The following is a 24371-nucleotide window of genomic DNA, read 5'->3' on the forward strand; positions in this document are numbered from 1 at the left end:
CAATCCTTAATCGAAATTGTTACAGTATTCATCGTCTAATGAATCTGCAATGACTGTACACTTGGATCGAGATTCAAGTTGTCGCTTAAGAGGTGAATTTTCCTAAGAGTATGCTAAAGCATCGGTCCCAAAGAAGTGGTTGGCATATGTGAAACTAAAAGAAACAGGGGACTAACGCGTGGTGATTACGACACGACAGGTCTAGTACTGCTTCATTGTCCTAAAGAAGGTTAGTGTAACTCAGGGAAAGTCATATTACTACAAGTCTCCCGTCAAAGAATCTGTATGTCCGGTACCTAAGACCGTTGATCATGACGTGGGGTAAGCTAGCGTACGCACTTGATCGCAACATCGTCGATATTTTGCATACACCTGGTGTCCAAGATCGTACTGCTTGGCCGCTGAAATGAGCTATTCACGTTCAAGTTTTCGACAAGGACTTGTGTAGACCAAAGATGACGTCTCATGACGAGAAAAATACGAAGTCAACAGAATTCTAGTGCACAGAGGGATTGCACTCGAAAGTGAAGAGTTAAACTTAAATTGCTTGGGTGTTTATTGAAGGGGAATATGCAGGAACCAGGAAATAGCCAAGGCCTTTGTATTGAGGCTCTGAAAATAGCGATGCCAGGGACGGGAAAGCTGACGCCAACGTTTGCAGGACGAAGGGCATGAAATGAAGCGAGCTAGAGTAAGTACGGGGATTGGCCAGGAAGATGCTCGTATAGAACAAAAGACCTCTGAAGCGCGCGATTTCTAGCAAAGTCTTCTTTGAATGACGCTGAACTCTATCACAAGTTTTAGAAACTATAGCACGTTAGGCAAGTGAACTGATGTGCAAAGACCCTGCTGGCTAAAGTTTTGAGTCAAGACGAGACTCCAGAAGGGAATAGGCTGACGTCACGATGCTCGTCACGGTACCATGTATCAGAGCTCTCAGACCAGAGGAGCTCATTCCACGTATTTCTACCACTTTGGGTCAGTCACAGACATGTGCTTTGACTTTGAGGCACACCTTGCTCTTTGAACACGCTTGATGGTTCTTCAATAATTTGTTCCAACACAACGAAACCCCGATTCCTCGTGGTGCTTCGATGGCTCCGACAACAAAGCCTAAAGCTACCACTCGATCGGTATTATTCTGAGCTGAACATGGCCCCTGATCGGCCTCTGTTGAGGAGCTCGATAATAGAGATCTACGAAATCTGTGCTAGATAAGCGAAAAATAAGTAAATAAGTCGGGGCGAGTACTCATACCTAATCATTTATTCCTCCGCATCAGTGTTCGCCAAGACACTCCGCTTTCATGCGTTCTGTTTCCCGAAAATGCAAAAAAGACAACAAAATTTCTTGATCCCTTGGCCGTTTGCTATGCCCTGTTCATGAGCGATGCAAAAAAAAGAAGTCCCAAGTACCAAAAGTCTCTGAGTTCAGACCTGTTTTACTTATTCCATGCAACCAATGATGACACCGCAAAGCCTCAATGCTAGTTTTGCTTTCTTGTTTTCCGCTGCATTTTCCCGAGATTCTATACCCACTAATAGCATGGAAAAGCGTTTTCAGTTATTTAAAGAATCACGTGATAGTATCCAGCCATAGAATGTAGAGAACATGCTTTGGTGATGCCACGATGCAGCAAAGCATCATGGAACATGTGGTGATGTTGATCCGCCAACGTCACCCCGATCCCAGAGCTCAAGCGTTTGTTGAGTCTACGCTTTGGCGTATCCAATCTCTCCGGGCTAGTGAGATCATAGCGCACATTCAATCTCAACTCAGGTAATGACACAAGAGTGAACACTATATAGATATCTCAGAGATGAGTGCAGCCCCAAAGTTTTCAGAACATCCTTCCACATTACCTTCTCATCACTTAGTTTGTAATATATATACCCATTAACACATTTCACGATATATCTTTCTCTACATAATACACTTCGAAAATAAGTCTTTTATACATACCCAAAGATGTCCCAGACTTTGGTTTCCACTGCACCAGTCCAGATTGGACTGCAACCATTCTCGCGACCTTCTCTACCTGCGGAAGAGCACACTGTTCGGATCCCACAGTCTTCCAGCAACGACTTGATCAAGGCTGCGCTTAATGAGGGCATCAAAAAGGGACAGAAGATCGACGAGACAGTCGCTTCCATCATGGATATCCTAGAGAAGTTCAGTCTTCAGCAGTATGGCAACGACGTTTTTATGGGAAGAAAGGTCTTCGGGCCAAAAGTCCACCTGCATGTATCTGAGCACAGGAAGCTCCCTATGGTTCTTCCAGCCTTCCCGGCAAAAAGCATCAATACACAAGACAAGGTTCTTGGCACCAGCCCTGACCTTGGAGAAGAGCTTGCTTTGGATCGATTGAACGACTTGTGCACCCAAATCAGCCGCGTCTATGAGCCTGGTGCCATGATTCTTATTGCGACTGATGGTGCTTGTTATAATGGTGAGTAAATTTCTGTGATTGAAAAAGTACTAGCTGATGAAACAAGATCTCACAGGTGTTACGGAGGATAGCCTCTGGGAGTACGGAGTTACTCTGCGCAAGATGGTCGCAGAGAAAGGCTACGACTGCATCAAGTTTGTCCGCATTATGAATCTTTTAGGATTGCACACGGATGAGCAAATCTCCAAGGAGGACTTTGTTCATCTACTTGAGCCTTCCCGTCGCATCATGATGACCCGCTACGGCGATTCTGAGTTCGATGCGAATTGGTATATTCAGAACGATCCGGACTACAAGTCGACCTATGACGGCTACTCCAAGTTTCTGAAGAAGGATCTTGCTTTTAGTCCTTTCCGACAGAATGCGGCTAGTGGGAAGAAGTGGAAAGCTCTGGTACATAATACGGCCAAAGCAATGATTGCTCGTGGTGTGGTAAGAAATAATCCCCGTATCGATCGATGTTGTGCATGCTAATACGAAACTCTAGGCTTTTGCAGCCTTAATCCGTGAGAGATACCCCGACTACGTCCGTCTCTCCATTCATCCTTCGACTGGACTCACAAAGATTTCCATGCCGATGATTCCCCAACCCGACTCATTCTCCATGACCCCATGGCACTGCGCAGTGGCTGTGGATGTGAACGGAAAGTTCAAGACAGCACATGCGGGAGTCCTGCGGGAGACTCACGATCTAGTGCTGAAGGGTGGTGTGCCTTACTGCTTCCGCGAGAGATCCTCATTGTATTCATGGGATGCCAAGGTAGAGTTCACCCATCTTTACGGCGGTGGTATGATTGTGCGAAATGTTGGGGGAAATTCCAAAGAGCCCTTGTCGGATGCTGACCAGGAGAAACTCGCTAAACTGAGGAGTCTCCAAGGAAATGTAACTTTGGAAGGATTCTGAAAGGCGATGTCAAGCTGGGGTTGTTGTTTGTTGGTGAAAAGTCATTCTATTAGTTCATTGTGTATAATATACTTAATAAAAGTAATTTGTAAATGTTTTGAATTCTCATTTCGATGAATACCTGCTGTGAATCATATCTAAATTTCAGAATTGACTTGTTATTGACTCTCACTATCTATCTACCTTTTTTGCAGTATCTCCCCACCGTCGACAAGACTTGCTCCGACTTCTGAGACCTTTAGCACACCTGCATGATAAAGCTTCGTGACCAATTCTAATAAAGTAGCATCGCATCCTTTGGCAACCGTCAAGTTTATCGACACAGGTAATTGTTCCGTGTGATTTGTCGTTGTAGAATGGTAAGACATCTGACCAACTGCATCATGCTCATTAGCGGATCTATTCAAGCTAGTCGTAATCGTCCGACCGGACCACTTACTTGGAACGGTTATATCGGGTACCTCAGCCATGACGCTAAAGTACTGGTTTGTGAACCCTGAGGGCGCCTGTGGTGGGCTTCTGTAGGTGCTTCTGTATTGCACAATTGGCGCACTAACGTAAGCCAGCACCGCCGATGTGCAGCTGCGGCGATCCTCCTTGAGCACATGGTCCTGGAACCAGTCCATGAATAGAGTTTTGTTCGTGAGCGCATCAGTCAATGTCGTCGATGGTTGCGCATCCGCAAAAGCCCATCGCACCAATGGAACTGGGTTTACAGCGGGCAACCTTCCGTCATGCATGGATGCGTACTTGGCGTAGAAGGGGTCACGCACTAATTCTGTTTGACGTTGGCCAATAATTGTTGCGTAAACATTTCCTAGCAATGATTGTATATCCATCGGTGCGGACTGGGGTCGAGACTGCTGCCAGGCGGTTGTTACGTTGAACCAGTCGGTCTTCTTGATGCCAAGAACATTCTTCATCGCATCGAGAAATCGATCGATAATCATGGTTGTCTCATTTGACAATCCGGCTGGAAACGGTTCGACTAACAATTGAGTTGGGAGAAAATCATGAAAGCTGTTACGAGATAGCCCATATATCTCAGTAGCTGCATATTGGAGAAGCAACGGATCCCTTGCAATGAGCCCAGCGGTGTCTAGTTCAGGAGCAAGTGCGAGTGCAAGTTGTAAAGGTGCGGCCCCATGTGACGGCCTCAATCCGTAAAGGCCGTTGGATCGAGCAGGACCGCGAATGCTACCGCCTGTATCTGATCCCAATGCAAAATCCAACCAGTCATACGATGCAACGCTAGCACCGGCTCCTGCGGAAGAAAAGTTGGGCTCCTGGTAACCGTCACCGCGTGGATTGAAAGGTGAGTGATAATCGACCCAATCTGAAGTTGAGTACTCTCCGTTGGCAAACTGAGCAGTCTTTTGCTTGCCCACTATGATCGCGCCTGCGTCTAGCAACCGCTGTACTACGGGTGCTGTCGCATTAGCCCGAGGATATAGGTTGTACCACGCTCTGTTGCCGTTGCCAGTTTTTATGCCAGTTACGTCAAAAATATCTTTGATACCAATACGCATGCCAGCAAGCGGGGTAGTCGGTGTCTGCGTGTAGTAAAGTCTAGACGGAACAGCGATTGTAAGACTATTTCCTGTTACATGCGCTGGAAGGACAGAATGTTTGCCAGAAGAATTTGTATAGACAGATTCAGTGAAAGCTTCTTGGTGATCAGAGTAAAGTCGGTAAGCCCGATAAATGCTACCTTGAGACGACAGGAAGTAAGGGCCCTGAGGAATGATCTCATCTACTTTCTTTGGAGCAAATAAGATAGTTTTGTTACCCCAACTTTGCATGGAGTCGGCCCCAGAATTTTCACGTCTCTGATCCGTTGCTTGAAGATAAACCACTAAGGACTTATTAATACGTTTCGAAAAATCGAAGAAGATAGTTTAAGGAATTCATACGCTTGGCAAAACCTTCGCTCCAAACATCATCGTTTTCCCTAAACTGGGAGAGTTCACGCTCAAGAGAAGCATCCGAATAAGCATCTGGACCGGGAGATACTATGGACATTGGCACGAAACCACTCAAAGCAAGCCTCTTCGATTCGAAGAATGAGGTTGCAAAATCGCTTTGAAGAGATCCGACTGCATCTGGCGGGATCCAGTAAGGAATGTCATCGAGATATGCAGTAGTGCCAGTGATTTGGAGAGCTTGCGCCAACGACGAAACAGTAGCGACTAGGGCTACCCAAAAATATGGGGATCCGAAAGCCATGATCTACTATGAAAGATACTGAAGTAAAGATGGGCATGGGATTCTTTTAGGACCAATACGTTCAATAAATCAGGCAAAGTAATGCGCACTGTCAGTGCACTGCAGCAAGGGGAGTGGGGCTACGTAAAAAGCAAGAGCCAAAGTGAGAGTGTTAGAACACCAGCGCGTAAATGTATCCCGATGAACATAGGGCCCTTCTTTATGTAGAACAGTGCTCCTCTCCCAAGATTTGTATGAATGCAAGCAAATTCAAATGAATGCAGCTTATGTGTAATATCTCAGCTACATTTCTGCCGGATTTTGACTGTATGGTGCTGAAGTGGGATAAGATAGTAATCTAGAAAGCTAGTTCTCACCCCCATTTCTCAAAAGGGCACGGAGAATTGTAGAAATGCTAAGAGCCATTCATGAAAAAGGTTGCAATAAAAGTCAGATTTAGGCACCTGTATTGCATAGGAGAGAACATAAGGGCGAGGTACTACCTAGTGATAGATGCCCGAGGGGGTAATTCACATTCTAAGCAAGCCTCAATACAACCATCATGCTATGTAAAACAGCTTGGATTAAGTTTCATCACTGATTCATAACTGGCCTTTAACAACACGAAGAGAATGCACAGTGTTTACCTATTTGATTGTATATCGGCCGATTGCACATTCTAGTGCAATGTTGACCAAGCGGATATGTCCGCTCGGCGCGCACCTTGTGCTCAGCACTGCAAGTACACTATAATAGGCCCAGTGTGTATTCAATATTGTCAAGATAGCTTGAAATATCAACACATTACGCTAGGCACATCCCGGCTGCAGCATGTTTACTTCTTTCTGTTGAGGGGGGATGCGCATATGACGTCTGGCCCAGTGCGCGCACGATCTCAACGAAAAGAAAGTGAGCTTTGTACATCATCGCGATACGATCATCTCGATGACGCATGTTTACGTCTTTCTGCTAGAGTGGTGAGCGCATGGTATCCAAAACAGGGCCTAAGGTATGGTCCGGCGTCATATCTTGTTCGGCGTTGAACTCAATCTAGTATTGGATCGATCGCACTAGTGTGTAGATCATCTAAGTTTGTCTTTTTGTAACTACCTAAAAACGCTGTTTTGTGACTATGCATGGCTCTTACAAGTGATATGCCATGGCCTCCAAGTTCCGTCTTTTACCAAATCGAGATGTTCATCTCTTTGCATTAAGATAGCGCGAACCGTTCTCTACTACTATATGTTCAATTCCGATCCCGGTTTGATTGCTGAAGTTATCCAAGAGGATCTTTGATATACTTGTTGAGTAGACCCATCAACCAATTTCACTTGGAATCATTCTCCTCTAGTAAACTACAATGGGTATTCATTTCGCACGCAGTGACTAGAACTCGACTAATCTACAGTGTTTAGACAACGAGACAATAGAGAAAACTTCTGCACAAGATCGATCAACGTCCCCCGAAGACCTAAAGCATGAAGAAATACCAGATGGAGGTCTTTTGGCATGGACGCAAGTCATCATGGGCCATCTGGTCATCTTCAACTGCTGGGGATACATTACATCGTAGGTTTTTCCAAGGCTTAAACATGATTACCAATCGTACTTGATTCTAAACGCGCATCCAGTTTCGGCTTCTTTCAGCAATACTATGTCGAAAACCTGGGTATATCATCATCAGACTCTGCCTGGATAGGCGGTTTGCAGATGTTTCTGCTGAATTTCGTCGGCGTCTTCTCCGGAAGGACAGTCGACATGGGGTACTTCAGACAAACCCTCCTTCTCGGGTGCACACTGCAAGTCTTGGGTATCTTCATGACTGCCCTATCAACAAAATACTGGCAGTTGTTTCTCGCACAAGGCCTCTGCAGCGGTCTTGGGCACGGCTTTTTGTTTGCACCAATCGTCTCTATCCTGCCGACATATTTCAAGAAGCATAGAGCGGTTGCTGTTTCTCTGGCCACCTGTGGAGCCTCAACTGGTGGTATGGTATTCCCACTCATTGCCTACTCTTGCCTCAATCGCGTAGGATTTCGATGGACCGTCCTGATTATGTCCTTTGTTGTAACATTCAATGCTGCTATGATTCTCAGCTTTACCAAGACACGTGTTCCGGTCCGTAAACCACGTTCGATTCTTGATACGCGGGCGTTTAAGGAAAGATCCTTCACGCTATTTACGGTAGGCTCGTTTCTCGCTCTATGGGGGTTGTATTTCGCCTACTTCTATGTGAGTCTTCCTATTTTCCTCCTACGATGCGGAACATATTTGTCAGTAGACTAACGTGACCAGATTGGTGTCTTCGGGCGCACAATACTTAATTTCTCCCAAACACAATCTTTGTTGTTCATTGTCGTAATGAATGGTGTGGGATTGCTTGGCCGGGTCATTCCGGCATTTCTGGCTGATAGATACTTTGGAATACTGAGAACACTTATCCCCGCGGCTGGGATTAGTGGATTGCTGCTATTTGGTTGGGCAGGTGTATCTTCTACTGAGGGGCTATTTGGATGGGCTGTCGTCTACGGCATTGCGGCCAATGCTACCCAGAGTCTCTTTCCAGCAGCAACTGGAGACTTAAGTACTGATCCGACAAGAGTGGGCACCAAGGTTGGCATGGTCTTTGGTATCGTGAGTATATCATGTCTCACAGGGCCGGTTATTGGAGCACGACTTGTTGCGATTCATGATGGGAACTTTTTATATGCTCAGTTGTTTGGAGGCGCCACGCTATTGGCGGGCTGCTTGGCCTACGTGTTAGCAGCCATAACGAAGCCAAAACCAAACCCCAGTTAGTGTTCACGGCTGCAAATTTCTAGAAAATAAACTTTGATGAGTTCTCTTACACCACTGTGATCTATCATGACTGCAACGACTTTTCTCGCACCGTTATGGAAGACTGACTCCATTAGTATAAATGTCACCTTGCTCCAATGCTGATACTGGCTGGTATGAATTGCTCCAGGTTTTTTCTGCTCCTTTTGGGCAAACTAAAACCTCGATTCTCAATGAGATATGTGTAGCTGTAGCTGAAAAGTGCCTGTAGGCGAGTCGTTTGCATCACAATGTGGGTTGTCAGCGTCAAAGCTTTGTGTTTCTTCTTTTTCGAAAAGTAAAAAACCAATAAATCATAAGGTTCTTCAACATCCAACGTGTCTCAGATTCGTATCCCATGATTTACTTATTTCGGTGTTTGTTTTACACACTGTTCTGGACGAAGTTGTCGGATTGGGCCTTACTAGATGAGGCATAGCATCTTGGCTCAGTATCCTGTACTTAGGCCAGCTGCCGCTGCCCCGCCACCATGATTATCGATTGTGCAATACTCATTTTGACCTGCTGGCTCTCCTTGGTTTGTGTATTCAGCCACGACAAACGCCCGGGTCCTCAAAGTATCTTTGTTCTTGATAGAGAATAGCGAATAGGTTCTCCTACGCCGTCTTTCCTCCCCTGCCTCTCAAAGATCCGCTATTAGATTCATATATGTAAACAAATTGGTTCGCTATATCCTTTCAAAATCTCCCAACCATGGCCAGTGGCGAATCACTAAATATCGATGCAATTCTCGCTGTTCTTCGACGCTTCTCTCAACTTGAAGGCCAGAAGCAACCAAACGAAACGCACGGCTACGGAACTGTTGCTTCTTCCAAGATTGAACTCAGTTATACATCTAGGAGTCCAATCCCATTACTCTTGCCCGCGGCCCCATTCAAGAACTCTTCCCCATTGAAAGTTCTGGACACTAAAAACCCAGATTTTGCGGAAGAGCTGGGTTTGGCAAGACTCGATCATCTCTGCAATGAGTTAGCGAAGGTGTATCGTTATGGTGCGGAGCTTACTATAGTATCTGATGGTCCTGTCTACAACGGTGAGCTATACTCGATGGAAAATGTGTGCGTTATGCTAATCCTTCCTTGTTAGATCTGCTGTGTATACCTGGTTCTGATTTCTATGATTACGGTATCAAACTACGAAAGATTGCAGCAGATCAAGGATTCACGCGCATCCGATTTAGACGCCTGGCGGACGTACTCGGGATCGCTAATGGAGATTCCTTATCTAAGGATGAATATATAGCCTTGGCTGGTACTTGCCGAGCCGAAATGGAGGCCAGATTTCTGCCCGATCAGGCAGAGATCAAGGAAAAGATTGAAACCCACAAAGACACAAACCTCACATACCAAGCATACGTCAAGCTCACGGATGAGGATTTGCGATGGGGCCCTGATCTTGATCCAGAAGTCAAGAATGATAAGGAGAGATACGCCGAAGAGACTAAGAAGGTTGCAGTCAAGATGACTGAGCGCCTGCTTGTGAGTTTGTGTCCTTGTTTTCGATCTTAGTTTTAGTCTCACATTGTACCCTCTAGGCTTATGAGAGAGCCTTAGAAGCTGCCTTTCCTGATCACATTAGACTTTCTATTCACCGATCCACAGGCGAATCCAAGATCCCGGTTCCTTTGATACCTCAACTGGATGGTTTTGGACTTCAACCTTGGCACTGTTGTGTTGTAGTAACAGCTCAAGGGCGGTACGTAACTGGCCACTTCAAAGATTACCAACACAACGACAACTATGAAATCATTCAAAAGGATGGAAGACCTTTTCTCGTACGGGAGAAGAATGACGATTTCAACTGGCCCGAACATATTAAGCTACATCATACGTATGGAGGCAAAGTGATGGTTGAGAATACGCTGCTGGAAGATATGGAACTCACTACGGAGTGGAAAGTGAAACTTGCTAATCTCGCACTGAGATTCAAAACTGTGGAAGTACGAGGGTTTCAGATCTAAGTCATTTTTCCAGACTTGCTATATGTTGTGAGCTATTCATCACAGTGAAATAACGTAGCTCACGAGTGTATTGGCCACATCGCCAGCGTGTCTCGTTTTCGCGGTTATGGGATCGCAACCAGATGAACGTGCAGCTCCAACAGTATTGAGATACTGCGGATGTGGCCTTAATGTTAAGCTGGGCATTACTGATATGGATACTAGAGCAAGACCTTTGCCAAATTGGGTGGGCTTCGCACTAACGCTCAGGTCTTGGCGGACAGTACGCTGAAGCTAGTTAGTTAACTAGTTGTTAACAAGCGACACATTATGTAAGTGACGCACGGTCCACGACATCCTGCCAAGCCAACGCGCATCCCCCCAGCCACCAGCCCTTGACTTCACCACCAACGTTCATCAACGGGTTCCCTCATCGCACCTATACGGCACCTACGCACATACTCAACAAACCGAATATCCCTCCATCTCCGCTCCCACTTGTTGCGCGTATCAAGCACTTGACTTAGGCCCATCATCCTTGCGAACTTCACAAGGCCGCTGGTGGCAAAGGCGGGCGACTCTGCATCGCATTGCGCGTCCGTCGGCTGCCATTAGCGGGGTGGGCTTTCGATTAATTGCTGGGGTCGTGTACCTAGTGTCGGCGGTGGATGCGACATATACAAAGTCAAGGCTGCTTCAAAGCCTGGGAGGGTGGGTTCCCTTGTCGTCCAAGGGGGTTTGGTGAGTTCAGCGGGCATCTTGGATAGCTAATAATATGAACTTTTTCAACTGTGGTTTCAAGGCGCTCGCCTATCCTGTACCGAACGTCTTGGATCCTGTATCTCCGTGCCAATGTTCTTTAATCTTTAGGTGTGACGACGCGTCCAAGCAGGCGACAGTCTTGCTTGTAGTCAAAATTCCCACAACTCATGATGTACAGTTCTTCGCTCTACAGTACGATGCCGACAAGTTGCTGTCTGGTACTGTCAGTCTCACTAGTGGTAACAACCATATTCCGCGACCACTGCTGAACGAGCTCTTGCGAAACAAGGACAACAAGCATTGGGACATAAAGACTCTCGCCCTGAGCGTTGACCAGTCATGTCCCCTCTGGTGTCCGGCCGCCATGTCTTTCGGTCCCAAGCCTGGATGTGACTCTTCTTTCCGCGAGTTTGTAGAACTCACCAAAGCAACCACGATTCACATCGCCTTTGATTACAAGTATGTGCGCAAGGAACATCAGGGCATGTTCAAGGCGTTCAGCAAAGCTGCGCGGGGCCTGGCTAGCTATCCAATCGATGGAACACTCATTAAACAAGGGCTGAGGAGGGCAAGCTGGGAGGTCTTCGGCCCTGTTGACAATATTGGGGCGCCGCCTGCTTATGATAATCCTCGTAAGCGGCCAAGGCAAGGTGAGTTCTGTCCCTGTCTAAACTCTGGCAATTAATTAACATCCGCAGCAAGCCTGGAGTCACCCAATCAGTCACCGAAACGCTTCGCACCCCAATCGCCTGCTAAATCCGACACCTCTGACACTACCGTACCGCTGAGCCCGGCTGCAGCTGATGCTTTGATAAAACAATTCACGCAGGTGTCGCCCGAAGTTGACTATCAGATTGAGGCTATCAATGCGGCGGTCAGCAAGCAACTGCCTGCGTATCTTGAGAAGGTCCTTCCTAACGTCCTCGAAAGTCTGCTCGCTGGCGGGCCTAAGTCCCATGTTAGCTCACCAGCCTCTTCATTCACCTCTGTTGATTGTCTCGGCAACAAATATCCAAAGCTACCACCCCTGACACCACTGGGAAAGACATGGATTCCCCACCTCCGCGTCCATCTTGCCCAGCAATTTCAGCAATACCAGGCCCGCCAATTACAGCATTTCGAGCAACTTGTTGATAAAAAGCTTGATGAGGTCTGGAACGAAGCGTACGATGCACGAGCCCATGAAACGGCAGAAATGATGAATGAGATGGAGGAGCATAAAGCAGACATTGCACTATTGAAAGAAGACACTATTAAGGATCTTGGCCGCGAAGTCGAGGATGTTTTCACAAGGTGTAAGGAAGGAGATGTGCTGAGCAATGACGTCAATGAGTGGTTATCAGAGTTCTGTGATAGAATCTACGATGTGAAGGAACTGAAACTGCAAAAGATGATTGCGAGAGAATTCAGCAAGCAGAAGCGAAAGAAGATGGGCGTGTTGAAAAGAACGGGAAAGCGGTCAAGGAGAAGTGACAAGAGGCTGCTGGGGAGAAGGAGAGAGGAAGAGGAAGAGTGGGTTGACTGTTGAGGTCCCCAGTCAACTTGCAAAGTCATGCGTTTCATCCTGCATAGTATCCTCACATGTTTACTCTTGACGAAGACTCAACACCTTGATATACAACGAGAGTTGACGTAATGCCCGTCTTAGCAGATGTGGCATTCTTCTCATTGGGATGGGAAGCCGCTACGTTGGAATAATGGTTGTACACTTGAAATCCTCCATTGCTTTACTGGCGATTGCCTGCAGCTATCCACTCCAATCATCTCCCACGAGAAAAAAAATAGGCTGTTATTGGGAAACCATGATGAGCCGCAAAGCTTTCGAAGTCTTCGACGGCGAGAGAATGGCTAAAGAAGCCTTCATACATGGTCTGTAATAGCAAATGCTAAAAAGACGGAAGATATACTCTCGTCTTTGCTATCACCCGTCTTCTGCGTCTTCTGTCCTTCCTTGTTCCCAGGTCTGCTCTCACTGTCTCTGTGATAATGTCCCTTTCCTGGCTCAAAACATCGTGTTACCAACATCATATGCTCTCTATATCTCAATCCACCAAAAGGTGTACAAAGAGAGAAAGAAAGCCCCCTTTCCTTCAGCGACGCAATCACGAATAATCCCTATTCGGATTCAAACACCAATTCAAGCAGTCTCTGGAAAGCGTACCCCCGTTTCCTATTCTCCCCATCCTCATCACACTTATCAATAATCTTCCTAAACTCTGCCTTGCACACATTCACATCAACATCCCACTCGCAACCCGAACCAGGCACGACTTCGACGAACGCAATGATTTCTGAGACCTCGCGAACGTATTGGCGTTTTACTTCACCCGCGTTCCATTTTTCGGTCAGCTTCTTGCCTTTGAGGGATTGGTCGCAGTATTTGTCTGCGCTGTCGATCATGCGTGCGCGGCGGGTCCATTGGCCGACGCCGTCGTAGCAGTGCTTTCTGTCTCTGCTGAAGTCGGGTGTTTTTGCGGGTGGGGGCGGCTGTTTTGTTGTTGTTGTTGTGGTTGTGGTTGGTGTGACGATGACGGTTGTTCGGCTTGTTGCAGTGACGGTGACGCCGATGGTTTTGGTGGCTCGCTTTCTGATGGCGCAGGCTTCCTCTTCCTCTTCTTCTTCATCTTCTTCTTCTTGGTCGTCTTCTTGGTTGTCGCCAGGCGGGATGATGGACATGCCGCCGCCGGATGTTGGACCGGGGCCTGGCGGTGGGCCGGGTTTCGGGCAGTTGAGTGTCGGCCATGCGCAAGGGGTGACGGTTGGTTTAGGAGGACCATGAGAGATGGTTAGGTGGGGAAAGGAAATCCTAGGTGGTGGTGGGCAAATGAGGAGCTTGCAACCGCCTCCGTCATCGCCGCCTCCGCCGCCGCTTCCACCTCCACCTGGGGTGTTGCTGTTCTGCGGATCAGGTTCATTGGTTGGTACTGGTCCCGGCCGTGTCGTACGTCGTGTGCCTGATGTGGTGTATGTGACGTAAGGCCAAGTAGTAGATGAGCTGATTTGAACGATCGAAGTTCGACGGTCATCGTCTACATTGGTGCATGATGCAGTGCCAATCTCAGTGCAGCCCTTCCTCCCACCAACCACGATTGTTGTCGGTGCCCATGAACTCACCGTCAAAGGTGGGAAAGTTAAGGTTGTCTTGACAGTGCCACTCTCTGTCACAGTGATACGTGGATAATCAACAGTGGTGGTGAAAGACGTGTAAGGCGGCAGAACAAAAGTACAAGGGAAGAAGCATTGCACCTGTGGGTTGGGATCCTTCTAGATATCGGGAGATAACCAAACTAGGTTTGATGAATTCGAACTTTGGTCGTCACCCTCACCCTCTCGCAGCGGCGATCCAGGCCCAATGACGAAGGGCTGTGAAAATGTGGTATAACAGTCTCCTTTGGAAGCGGTTCGTTTGTAGGAACAGTGTTTCCGCTGGAATCTTTGAACGATTGAGGAGGAGTAAATCCTGCGGGCAGAGGAATATCCATTGGAGTAGGGACATTGGCAGGTATCAAGACTGGATTGCCGACCGATCCGCCCGTGCCACAGCATGTGGAGGTAATGAGAAGGAAGAAACTGCACTGTTCGCATTTTTCAGCACCTGGGCCTTGAAGTGAGTTTTGGTTGCCGCTGTTGGGTAGACGGGGAACATCGGTGGCTGCCCCCGAGTCGAGGGTAAACGTCCCTCCACGTGGAGCGGTTGTATGCACCATGGGTATGATGGTTGCAGATTCTGGCGATTTGTAACCGTTCGCATCTCCCAATCCCACACCTGTTTCGTCATCGAAGTCAATCGACCATATCATGATGCCGCCGAGACAGTACGAATTCGCGAAAGCCTCTTTCATAGCATAAGTCTCCGCGTCGTCGTAGCCTACCCAGCTGTTGCCCTGGTAGGTAAAATATTTCACCATAGCTGTCTGGTTAAAGTATGGCGTGACCCCTTCATCCTTAACAATCCTCTTAATTTCACGGTTTGAGAGGACACCAGGGAAGTTAGTGCAAGAACCAGCCGCACCTCCTTTATCCGGGATGAAGCTGCAGCCCATCTTACCACAGCTTGGATCGGCTAGTGTATAAGTACGCCCGTAGTATGCAAGGCCCATGACAATCTTCGCAGGATCAACACCGTCAAACCACAAGGGTTTGAGATTCTTCTCGATCTCAGTGATGTCGGTCTGGGGTCGCACTCTTGATCCCAATGTTTTAACGTCAGTATCCCAGGGACCATGCAAATCATAGCTCATGAATCCCATCCAATCGACGTATTTCTGCATCTCAGCTGGCTTGAAACCGCGCAGGTACCAGTAGTCTGGTGCGAGTGTAAGGCTGCTACCATACCTCCCACCAAACTGCTCTTTCATCTCTTTCATGAGAAGAACTAGGTTATCGGTATCCTCTTTACGGCCTCCGCGCTTCGGCTCAGCAGGGTATTCCCAGTCGATATCCGCGCCTTGAAAGCCGTACGTGTCCATGAACTTGATAAGAGATTGGATAAAGGCTCGTCGGTTCGCTTCAGTGGATACCATGTCAGTGTAGGCATTGTATGTTGGGGTACCAGGATCGTTAAAAGACCAGCCTCCGATCGCGATCCAGGTCTGGAGTCCGTTGCGCTTGAGTGCGGTAAACTCGCCGTACAAATGAACATCGTCGGAGTTCATAGGCATCATCTCGAACGTCTGAGGATGAAAGAAGGCAAAGGCGTAGAGCAAATGGGACAGCCCACGTGTATTGATCTGGCGAGGCGTACCCGATCCGACGTCCTTTTGACGTGCCAGATCCTTTGCCACACGAAGGCGATTGTTTGATCTCGCAGGATCCGAAACCTTGCTGACATGGCCTATATTTTGTTAGATAAAATCGAAAAAAATTACAGAGAAAGCCGTATATGCTTACGTCTTGCCGATCAAAGGCTCTGGGTCCTTGCAATGGACATCTTCTGTTCCGCACCATCCGTAGTAAGAGCAGCAGAGCTTGAGCCCACACTTCGTCTTTCCACCAACTGAGTCGATACCACACATGGCCTTTGCATCGCAGTTGGATATGCAATTCTCCGGTGCACATTGGGCTGCTTTGTATCCACACTTGCCCTCCTTACTGCAGCATGATTCGTCCAAGCAAGGTTGGCCTGGGCCACATTGGATGGGACCATCCACACGCTTTTGCAAACCGAGACGGTAAGGCGAGATTAGTTGGTTCGCATGTTGAGAATGCTGAGAATGCCTGCGGATATTTGGTGTGGTGCCGTTAGTCCACGTTTTGTTAGTCAAAGTTATGTTGGTCGCATTATTGGATGTGCCAATCTGCCCCAAGATTATTTGTTTGCTCCATCCGATGATGTCAATGGCATCAACAGGATCTTGTTGAAGTGGAAGGCCGTATGTGCTCAGTGTCGGATCGACATCTTCCGCAGTTATGTGCCTGTAATAGTGTTTTAGTAAGCACACCGATGGCAATCGCGGATAAAAATTCATAAAGTACGTACCATTGAGGGCTTTCCGTCGTGTTGCTTGCATTTTGGTCGTTCTGGTCACGCTTTCCAAGACCCAACTGCCTGACTCGCTTGAGAGCTCTTCGCTCTGCGCCACGCTCATGTGTTCGAAAAACTTCGCCACTCGCCAACTCAACGGCTAGACTGCCATTTCCGTTGGGGAAGAAACTTGTGACCGTGCGGGTTGTATCCTTGTTTCCGCGGCGTTGGAATGGCGTGCCCGGGTTAATTGAGGTAAGAATCTGGTCTCCATCTGTGACTATACGTGCTGCCCATGTAACATCCGGGCTTTGATCTTCAAAATGAAACCTGAAGGCGATAGGGGTATCCGCATCATAAGGCACATGATCGGAACCCAGTCTGGCCTCAAGGTGTGCACCCAGAAATCCGTGAATAAAGCCCTGCTAGTTTTGTCCGGATCCTCGGGCGTCAGTCTCGTCATCGCATTTGTATGCCCACGGTGCGCAATATGTAGTGCCCGGTAAGTTGTTTCCCGATCCCATGATACCAACACCACCTTCAATCCAGGATGCTGGCGGGAACTCATCGCAGCTGTATTTGCACCCAGAAGATTGCAACTGACCAACGCCTGGGATCGGGTTATCTTTCCCATCTGCAATAACCATGGTGAGCTCGGTATGTCCAGGCACTGGCTGGGGAACTACAGCCGTAACTCCAACACCAAGCTGATCATATAGAGGTGGTACAACTCGTGGCTGATTAGTCTCCGGACATCTAGGGTTGAGTACGGTTCCCTTCCAAGTAGGAGGACACATCTCGTTTCTGCGTTTACCACCGCGGCCTTCGGGGCCAGAGGCACCCATATCGTAAGCGAACCAGCCAACCCATTGGCTTTGCGTATGCCACGCGGATAGAAATATGTTGTTATGTCAGTTCCGGACGTTTTGACATATGGCAGGCATCTTTCTGCAGTTGTATCTGGAAGACTGTTAGAGTCTACTCTCTAGTTCATCACTGACAAAAAGAATATACTCACTCCAACTCAACGATCCCAGAAGGGAATTTAACCTGTTTGTAGGGAGTATTCGGGTCATTGTCCCTTTTTCAATGGGCCTGCGGTACCCAATTTCCATTCTGTTGTAGGACATTGATCCAAGTCCATCGCTGATTGTATTGTGCCTTCACGAAGCCAGCGAAAAAGAGGCAAAGAAGAAGGCGTATCATTGTAACTTGCAATTATACACTCAGAATGTCCGACGAACATATGCAATATTTCGACATTAAATACATTGTCTGTGTACACTCCTAAGATTGAAAATGCACATTTCAAAGATGAGTTATACCCCAAACAGACTTGGCTTCGTCAGGCGTGCGTTCACACCCAAAACTAGGCTGCAGTATCCAGTCTGACACAGGGCGCTTAGAGATAATCTCCTCATACTTTAGGCTGTAGGATTTTCAATTGTGTTGGAAACCGAATTCGGCCAATCTGGTCATTCGACTATTTCGGCTTGACAAGGCGGAATCGACGGCCCTGGATCTTCCTTTCATACTCATGAGCCTTATTTAATTGTTGGCCCCAAAGTATATCCCTGAATTTGGCATCTGCAGCGCGGGGCATCATCTCGACATAGACAACGACGTTACCATCCTCAGTCTCGTATGGCCAAGCGCGTCGGAAGTACAAGAGTGTCTCCGACCAAGGCTCTGCAGCCACTACTCGCTGAGCTTTCTTGACTTCTTCAAAATGCTCGTTCAAGTATGCATGGACCTCGGTGACAAACTGCCTGAATGTAATCGATGCGCCATCTTCGTTTTGAATGATGAGTGGGGGCGGAGGTTGATAGCTGCTCTCCGTGGGATCACTATCGTACGAGAGTCGAAATTTCTCGTCACATTCACGGCTCTTGACTTCGAGACGGCTCAAACTAGGCAGGCCGAAGTCTGCATCCGCAGACGCATGCTCGAAAAACGGGCCAATTTCCTCTTCATTTCTAGACCCCCAGACAATCTCGACATCATGTAGGTCGGCCAACAGATTCCAGCGTAGTCGGTACAGGAGGTCCATACGGATGCAGTCATCCACCAAAGGCATGATAGCGGCGTGGTTCGGAGTGTGGAAAGTTGAGGAAGGATCGTTATAGTGTCGGGCGAAAAAGGGGATGTGTAAGGTGATATGAACGGGGGCGGATTCTTGTTCCTACATATTGTTTTCACCTCTCGCTAAGCATTTACCTGGGTTATACTTAGCGCAGCCCTAATCTGGCCAATTCAGGTGACCCCAAGCACTAGTGGAAGGATGAACTACTCGTTTATTGATGGGGCGGCTCAGCATGGGCACGGCGAGAACGCCCCGTAGCCGAACCTAAAGTTGACATGGATCTGTGAAAGTGCGCCTTGCGCCTGGCGTACGTAGCAGCCAAAGGTTAGCGGCCTTTTGGCTATGGAAGATTTCGTCAACAAGAGGATATATCTGCCTCATTTATTGCAAACTTAGGACCAGAAGCGCTACCTGGAAATCTTCTTGTCTTATTCTACTGTCACAATAACTATGCTCGCTCAGTTAACATGGGTTCCCATCACTCTCGCACTGTTTCAGTACGGTGTGAATGGCGCACCAGGCGATGTTGTTTGCAGATACGAGACGACAACCTTGACTAAGGTGAACTACTACACCTGTACTGAGCTGGCGCGCAAGTACTCCATCACTGTGGATAAGTTCTTTGAATTGAATCCATCCGTCAATAAAGCGTGCGATACTATCAAGCCCAACACCAATTAGTGCGTCGCTGGTTGTAAGTCTTCATTTTCTGTTTTACCAAAATGTTAATCCCGAGACCGAAATAGGGCTAGAGCTCCCCGTCTCTCAGAACGGCTTCTGCGGTCCTCAGTACAACAATGCAACTTGCATTGGACTAGACAAACAATGCTGCAACGGAGAGACTTGGAAATGCGGGGACCAAATGTAAGAATCGGATAATACGTCTCGCTCGACGAATGCTGCTAACAGTGTTTACAGAGAAGACTGCCAGGCCGGTACATGCTTCTCTGGTGCATGCGAAGGTTTCCCAGCTCAATTCAGCATGGATGGGAAATGTGGCATTCAGAACAACAACCTGTTGTGTGGAGGGAAATGGGGCACTTGCTGCGACATCACAGGGAACTGTGGCACTGGTAACAACTTTTGTGGGGTTGGCAAGTGCCAGAATGGCAACTGCACAATCATCATTCCCCCTCCTCCTTCAGCGGACGTCCCAAGCGCCAGTACAATTGTTACTCTTCCTTCCTCAACTCCCACACCGGGTAGCATCAGCCCTGACGGATCTTGCGGTGGCACCAACAAGTACATTTGTAAAGGCTCGCCATTTGGCGACTGCTGTAGCTCTTCAGGATTCTGCGGCTCGACCACTGGCCATTGTCAGGCAGGCTGCCAGACTTCCTTCGGCACATGCACAAACTCTAGTCTATCTCCTGACGGTACATGCGGAGGCACCAACAAATACCAATGCAAGAGATCTGGGTTTGGTGATTGCTGCAGTTCCTCGGGTTATTGCGGTTCAACCACTGGCCACTGTACAGCGGGATGCCAGACTGGGTTTGGAACCTGCACATCTACCAGCATCTCTCCGGATGGAACTTGCGGTGGCACTAACAAGTACATTTGTAAAGGCTCGCCATTTGGCGACTGCTGTAGCTCATCTGGTTACTGTGGATTGACTACTGGTCACTGCACTGCTGGGTGTCAGACAGCAATTGGCACATGCACATCTGCCGATATCTCACCTGATGGCACATGTGGCGGGACAAATAAGTACAAGTGTCAAGGCTCCGGTTTCGGCGATTGCTGCAGCTCTAGTGGATACTGTGGAAAGTCAACAGATCATTGTGGTGCTGGCTGTCAAACCGGATTCGGTACATGCTCCACGGTTACCACGACTTCAAAAGCACCAACTCAGACTGGCGTCTCTACGGACGGAACTTGTGGTGGTACAAAGGTATTGAGGTGTCAGGGCAGCACGTTTGGAAATTGTTGCAGTTCAGGGGGTTACTGTGGGAGCACAGTCAATCACTGTGCCCAAGAATGGTAAGTATCCCGTCTCCCTCTGCGCGTGAATACTGTGGTGTTTATGCTAAATTCCATACAGTCAAAAGTCTTTCTCAAGCGCATGTCTGACCACCAATATCCCCACTTTGGATGGTGCGTGCGGCGCATCGAAAGGGTTTACGTGTTCTGGTGGGCCGTTCAACGGGCAGTGCTGTTCTAGCAGTGGGTTCTGTGGAACGACCGATGGTCATTGTAAGACTGGGTGCCAGCAGGGCTACGGGACGTGCAAGTAAACTCGTACTGACAATTGCGCATTGCATTCCAGAGAACATTGATCATGGATGGGGTCATGCTATCTGAATATGCGGGAATGTATTATTTCCTGAATGATTGATACACTTAGGATGACATTTGTCAACGACGTTGCAAAGGCTATCTAGCTCAGTGATCCAGACGACACGCACATCTCACCCTTAATCCATTTATATTGGGTAAACCATTTATGGGTTGACGATAATGCCACCATTTCCCCCATTGCCAGCACGACTGCCGGGCACCAATGTATCACCACCGTTGCCACCCTGCTTGAACATTAGCGGCATGGTACATAAAAGTACTGTGCTGGCACTTTACGACCGCCTAAAAGAGAAGACTTACATTGGCAATACCAGCACCATGTTTGCCATCTTTACAAGCACCATCCTTGCCCTTTGAATCCCCAGAGAGACTCACGCTCCCGCCTATAGCTGACTTACCGAATCCAATAGCTGGAGCTCCAGTTATGAACTCGACGCTACGCTTCTTGGAAGGATTCGGCTCAGGATCTCTAATGTGAATATGAATCGACGAACCAGGGTCCTAAACAGAATCAGTAAGTGCAGTACAAACATGAAAGAAGATATGGCTCAATTACATTTCCCACGGAACCTCCTTTGGCATGGCCGTCAATGGAAAAAGCAGGACCTCCAGTTACGATTGTATGGGAACCGATTGAGAACTTGGAGTCGTCCACATTATCGGCAGGATCGCGTTTCTTATGAGGGATCTTGATGGGATGTCCGTCGATGACAACAGCCGGAATACCGAGGCCAATTGAGAACTTCGAGTCATCTAAATTGGGATTGGCAGGGCTGCGTTTATCTTGAGGGGCCCCCGTCAAAGGTCCGTCGAAGGCAACACCTGGACCATCTGAGCCGATTTTCAAAGGGTTTGGGGTGGGTGCCCCTAGGGCAACTGCTGAAAGAAAAGAAAGGACGACGGCGGATCTCATCGTCTTGAGTTGGAGAGGTAGTCAAAAGAGAACAGTGGACTTAGAGACGTTTGATAAGAGTGAAATAAGGAGAGGAGAGGAAACACAGAGTGAGGGTGAAGGTAGAAGAAGTAGAGGCTAGTGAAAGCTCTGCTAAAAAAAATTTGGTTGAGGGAATGTCCTTTGGTTTATATACAGACAGGATGCTATAGGTCTTGAGGAACTTGTCCAAATTTTTCTGTCACTATGTTATGGATGCTAACTAACACTAGTAGCATCAAGTCTAACGACAGCCTTCCCATCACAAATGCCGTTATCCGTCACCTGTCCGTCACAGTGCCGGAGTACTTGCTCCTCCACGCATAATTGCAATCAGCAACCTAGCCCTCTCTCGAATACGAGCGATCGCGGCAACATTCGTCATCTCGAAGGCCTCAAACCCCCTCAAGTGTCAAATACGAAACACGTCAATCGAGTCGTAGAGTGCATTAGAGAATGGGTCCCTAGTGTTGTAGCAAGTGCGGCGATGCGGCGCCACTGCCTAGTTTAGTCACATCCGAGTTTACCGAGGCTTGTTTCGAAACTGAAGTCGACTAACTTGGTAACTAGGTGGCTGAGTGAGATGTATAATGCGTTAGTAGCGAGGCTAATGCGAACGTTCTGGAAAGTTTGCCGAACTGAGCCACCTCATCCCCCAGATGATATAACGTCATATATCCCCATGTAAAATCCGTACCAGGCGAAGGAACCAGGGGGGCTAGCCGATCTGAGGGATATCCTGGGGTAAAAAAGCCGAGTGTAGGAGGGCCGATTCACGTGGACTGGTGAATACTCGTATCTCAGTTATGAATTCTTGTAGTATACTAGAATCTCTTAGTGCAATGAATTAACAACAATCTTGCGGTATCTTGAAGCCGATAATTTAGAACGGTCTATCAATAGCAGTGGCAAACAAGATCTCAGTACTTGCTTACACAAGGCTCACGGACGTATAGATGAGTTTAACGCAGCTTCGTCTCAGCTGTAGTACCTAGAACGAGGCATTTGTTTAGCCCAGTTTCGTTTCAGCTGTACCTGTAACGAGACACTCGATCAGCCCAGTTTCGTCTCAGCTATAGTGCATGGAACCAGCAACTTGACAATAAGCATGTGCCAAGATCCACGCTAGGAAGCTTGATTTAATGCTCTAGGTTTAAAAATGTCGCGCGATGTTACTAGTACCACGTTTTGCCGATTTGGGAATTACTAGAAGCCATGTCCTTAGAGCCCGCCGTCACTGCTGCTTCAATGCATCAACGTTGTAAAACAATTGGACACAGACTTTTTGTGGTTGCATCCGCTTGCGTCGAGCCTCGGACCTTCATGGCAGTGCATAGGCACATGGTTCCTGCTATGAGTACAAGAAAAAGGATATCGCGCGCTGAAGCAGTGTTCCGCCTAGTATGTGCCCGAGATGCGGGCCGGATGACGGCCATTGACCCCAGATTCACCGGGAGTCAAGTTTATCCAATGTAGTCATCGCCGTAGAGGATGGAATACAGAATTTGTGGATTCCACGTGGGTAGTAGGCTCATTTGTTGATGCCTTGCTCTAGTTGGTTTACGCAGTATGTTCAACCATTCAAAGTACTTCCTCAATAGAAGCCGCTAGACAAGCCTATCGAGGTGCATCCATTCTCCACAGCGGAATTCTTCCGATCTGATGTGTGCTCGGCTGTTCCCGGGGAATTATGCCGATGCTGTTTGGACTCTTGTTACGGAGGAGCGCGTCAAAAGTCTTCGCGACAGGGGTAGGCAGCGCACTGACGCACCGCAGGTCTTGGCATTTGGTGTTTCGACGTGGCCTTCCTGGAGCCCCTTATATTCATTGTTTTTTAGTAATTCTCAATTAGATTAGCTTAATATGGCTCCTAATTATGATATCGCTACTCGTGTACTTATTATTACTCTTAAATCCGTTATAGGAAAGTTAAATAGTGAGGTCTGTTACCTTACAGGCCTTCCTGAGTCTACTATTCAACGCACACCAACTTCGAGTTTTTCAGAATAGGTGTAATTTTAGCGAAATATATACAAATCCATCCCAAGAAATCTATTACAACTAGTGCCAACTCGTGCAGCCCACGCGCTATAGAGCTAGAAGCTGGTAAAGTAGCTAATCTGAACACGTCTCACTCACGAAAACAAAAACACACAGACCATCTAGTTGCTTACTAAGAAAAGAGCTTAGTAATAAAATGCCGCCAGACAGTGATACTATTGTAGTAAATACTCAAGAAAACAGACAGGAGAGCCTAGGGCCAGAGGCCCAAACTGATAGAGAAATGGAGATAGAGTCTACTCCAGCTACACCTACTCAAAACCAACAAACACCTAGCGTGTTTGAAATACCAATACTACCACCAAACAAACGATACGCCAACTTCTCACCAGAGAATACCTATAGAGGTAGAAATCCATACCAGAATACCTCTAGCCTAAAACCAATCGCCAAGAACTCTGAACAGGCAATCTATTGGGCTAGAGATCTAATCC

General features: G+C 47.7%; 9 protein-coding genes across 9 annotated transcripts; 5 read left to right on the forward strand and 4 right to left on the reverse strand.

The window, feature by feature from the left end:
• The first annotated feature begins 1855 nt into the window (after window positions 1-1855).
• On the forward strand, window positions 1856-3417 carry COCSADRAFT_39282 (uncharacterized protein). Its single transcript, XM_007704424.1, has 3 exons — window positions 1856-2449; window positions 2496-2881; window positions 2937-3417. Exons 1-3 carry the CDS (start codon window positions 1969-1971, stop codon window positions 3351-3353), a joined length of 1284 nt encoding a protein of 427 aa, XP_007702614.1. The 5' UTR covers window positions 1856-1968; the 3' UTR covers window positions 3354-3417.
• A 57-nt stretch (window positions 3418-3474) lies between these two features.
• On the reverse strand, window positions 3475-5594 carry COCSADRAFT_123388 (uncharacterized protein). Its single transcript, XM_007704690.1, has 3 exons — window positions 5267-5594; window positions 3793-5208; window positions 3475-3729 (listed from the first exon to the last, which is right to left on the reverse strand). Exons 1-3 carry the CDS (start codon window positions 5577-5579, stop codon window positions 3533-3535), a joined length of 1926 nt encoding a protein of 641 aa, XP_007702880.1. The 5' UTR covers window positions 5580-5594; the 3' UTR covers window positions 3475-3532.
• A 1429-nt stretch (window positions 5595-7023) lies between these two features.
• COCSADRAFT_96100 (uncharacterized protein) lies at window positions 7024-8357 on the forward strand (the record flags this gene model as incomplete). The annotated part of the gene is made up of 3 exons (XM_007704691.1): window positions 7024-7127; window positions 7190-7790; window positions 7854-8357. Coding segments are annotated over 3 exons (1209 nt in total), but the record flags the coding sequence as incomplete, so codon positions are not given.
• Window positions 8358-9089: 732 nt separating this feature from the next.
• COCSADRAFT_96868 (uncharacterized protein) lies at window positions 9090-10356 on the forward strand (the record flags this gene model as incomplete). Its single annotated transcript, XM_007704692.1, has 3 exons — window positions 9090-9429; window positions 9483-9874; window positions 9931-10356. 3 exons carry the CDS (start codon window positions 9090-9092, stop codon window positions 10354-10356), a joined length of 1158 nt encoding a protein of 385 aa, XP_007702882.1.
• Window positions 10357-11110: 754 nt separating this feature from the next.
• COCSADRAFT_173902 (uncharacterized protein) lies at window positions 11111-12625 on the forward strand (the record flags this gene model as incomplete). The annotated part of the gene is made up of 2 exons (XM_007704693.1): window positions 11111-11747; window positions 11796-12625. The coding sequence occupies 2 exons, from the start codon at window positions 11111-11113 to the stop codon at window positions 12623-12625; spliced, it is 1467 nt and encodes a 488-aa protein (XP_007702883.1).
• A 393-nt stretch (window positions 12626-13018) lies between these two features.
• On the reverse strand, window positions 13019-17129 carry COCSADRAFT_173903 (carbohydrate-binding module family 18 protein; the record flags this gene model as incomplete). Its single annotated transcript, XM_007704694.1, has 9 exons — window positions 13019-13060; window positions 13327-13995; window positions 14023-14126; window positions 14208-14361; window positions 14386-14460; window positions 14481-15689; window positions 15811-15931; window positions 15988-16512; window positions 17095-17129. 9 exons carry the CDS (start codon window positions 17127-17129, stop codon window positions 13019-13021), a joined length of 2934 nt encoding a protein of 977 aa, XP_007702884.1.
• A 915-nt stretch (window positions 17130-18044) lies between these two features.
• Window positions 18045-18692, reverse strand: COCSADRAFT_344427 (uncharacterized protein; the record flags this gene model as incomplete). The annotated part of the gene is made up of 1 exon (XM_007704695.1): window positions 18045-18692. Exon 1 carries the CDS (start codon window positions 18636-18638, stop codon window positions 18045-18047), a length of 594 nt encoding a protein of 197 aa, XP_007702885.1. The 5' UTR covers window positions 18639-18692.
• A 402-nt stretch (window positions 18693-19094) lies between these two features.
• On the forward strand, window positions 19095-20808 carry COCSADRAFT_28907 (carbohydrate-binding module family 18 protein; the record flags this gene model as incomplete). The annotated part of the gene is given in 5 exon segments (XM_007704352.1): window positions 19095-19324; window positions 19344-19508; window positions 19563-20538; window positions 20580-20627; window positions 20689-20808. The coding sequence occupies 5 exon segments, from the start codon at window positions 19095-19097 to the stop codon at window positions 20806-20808; spliced, it is 1539 nt and encodes a 512-aa protein (XP_007702542.1).
• Window positions 20809-21088: 280 nt separating this feature from the next.
• COCSADRAFT_344429 (uncharacterized protein) lies at window positions 21089-21858 on the reverse strand (the record flags this gene model as incomplete). The annotated part of the gene is made up of 3 exons (XM_007704696.1): window positions 21089-21169; window positions 21246-21446; window positions 21502-21858. 3 exons carry the CDS (start codon window positions 21856-21858, stop codon window positions 21089-21091), a joined length of 639 nt encoding a protein of 212 aa, XP_007702886.1.
• Between the last annotated feature and the right edge of the window lie 2513 nt (window positions 21859-24371).

This window comes from Bipolaris sorokiniana (genome assembly GCF_000338995.1).
Source record: "Bipolaris sorokiniana ND90Pr unplaced genomic scaffold COCSAscaffold_12, whole genome shotgun sequence".
Taxonomy (NCBI): domain Eukaryota; kingdom Fungi; phylum Ascomycota; class Dothideomycetes; order Pleosporales; family Pleosporaceae; genus Bipolaris; species Bipolaris sorokiniana.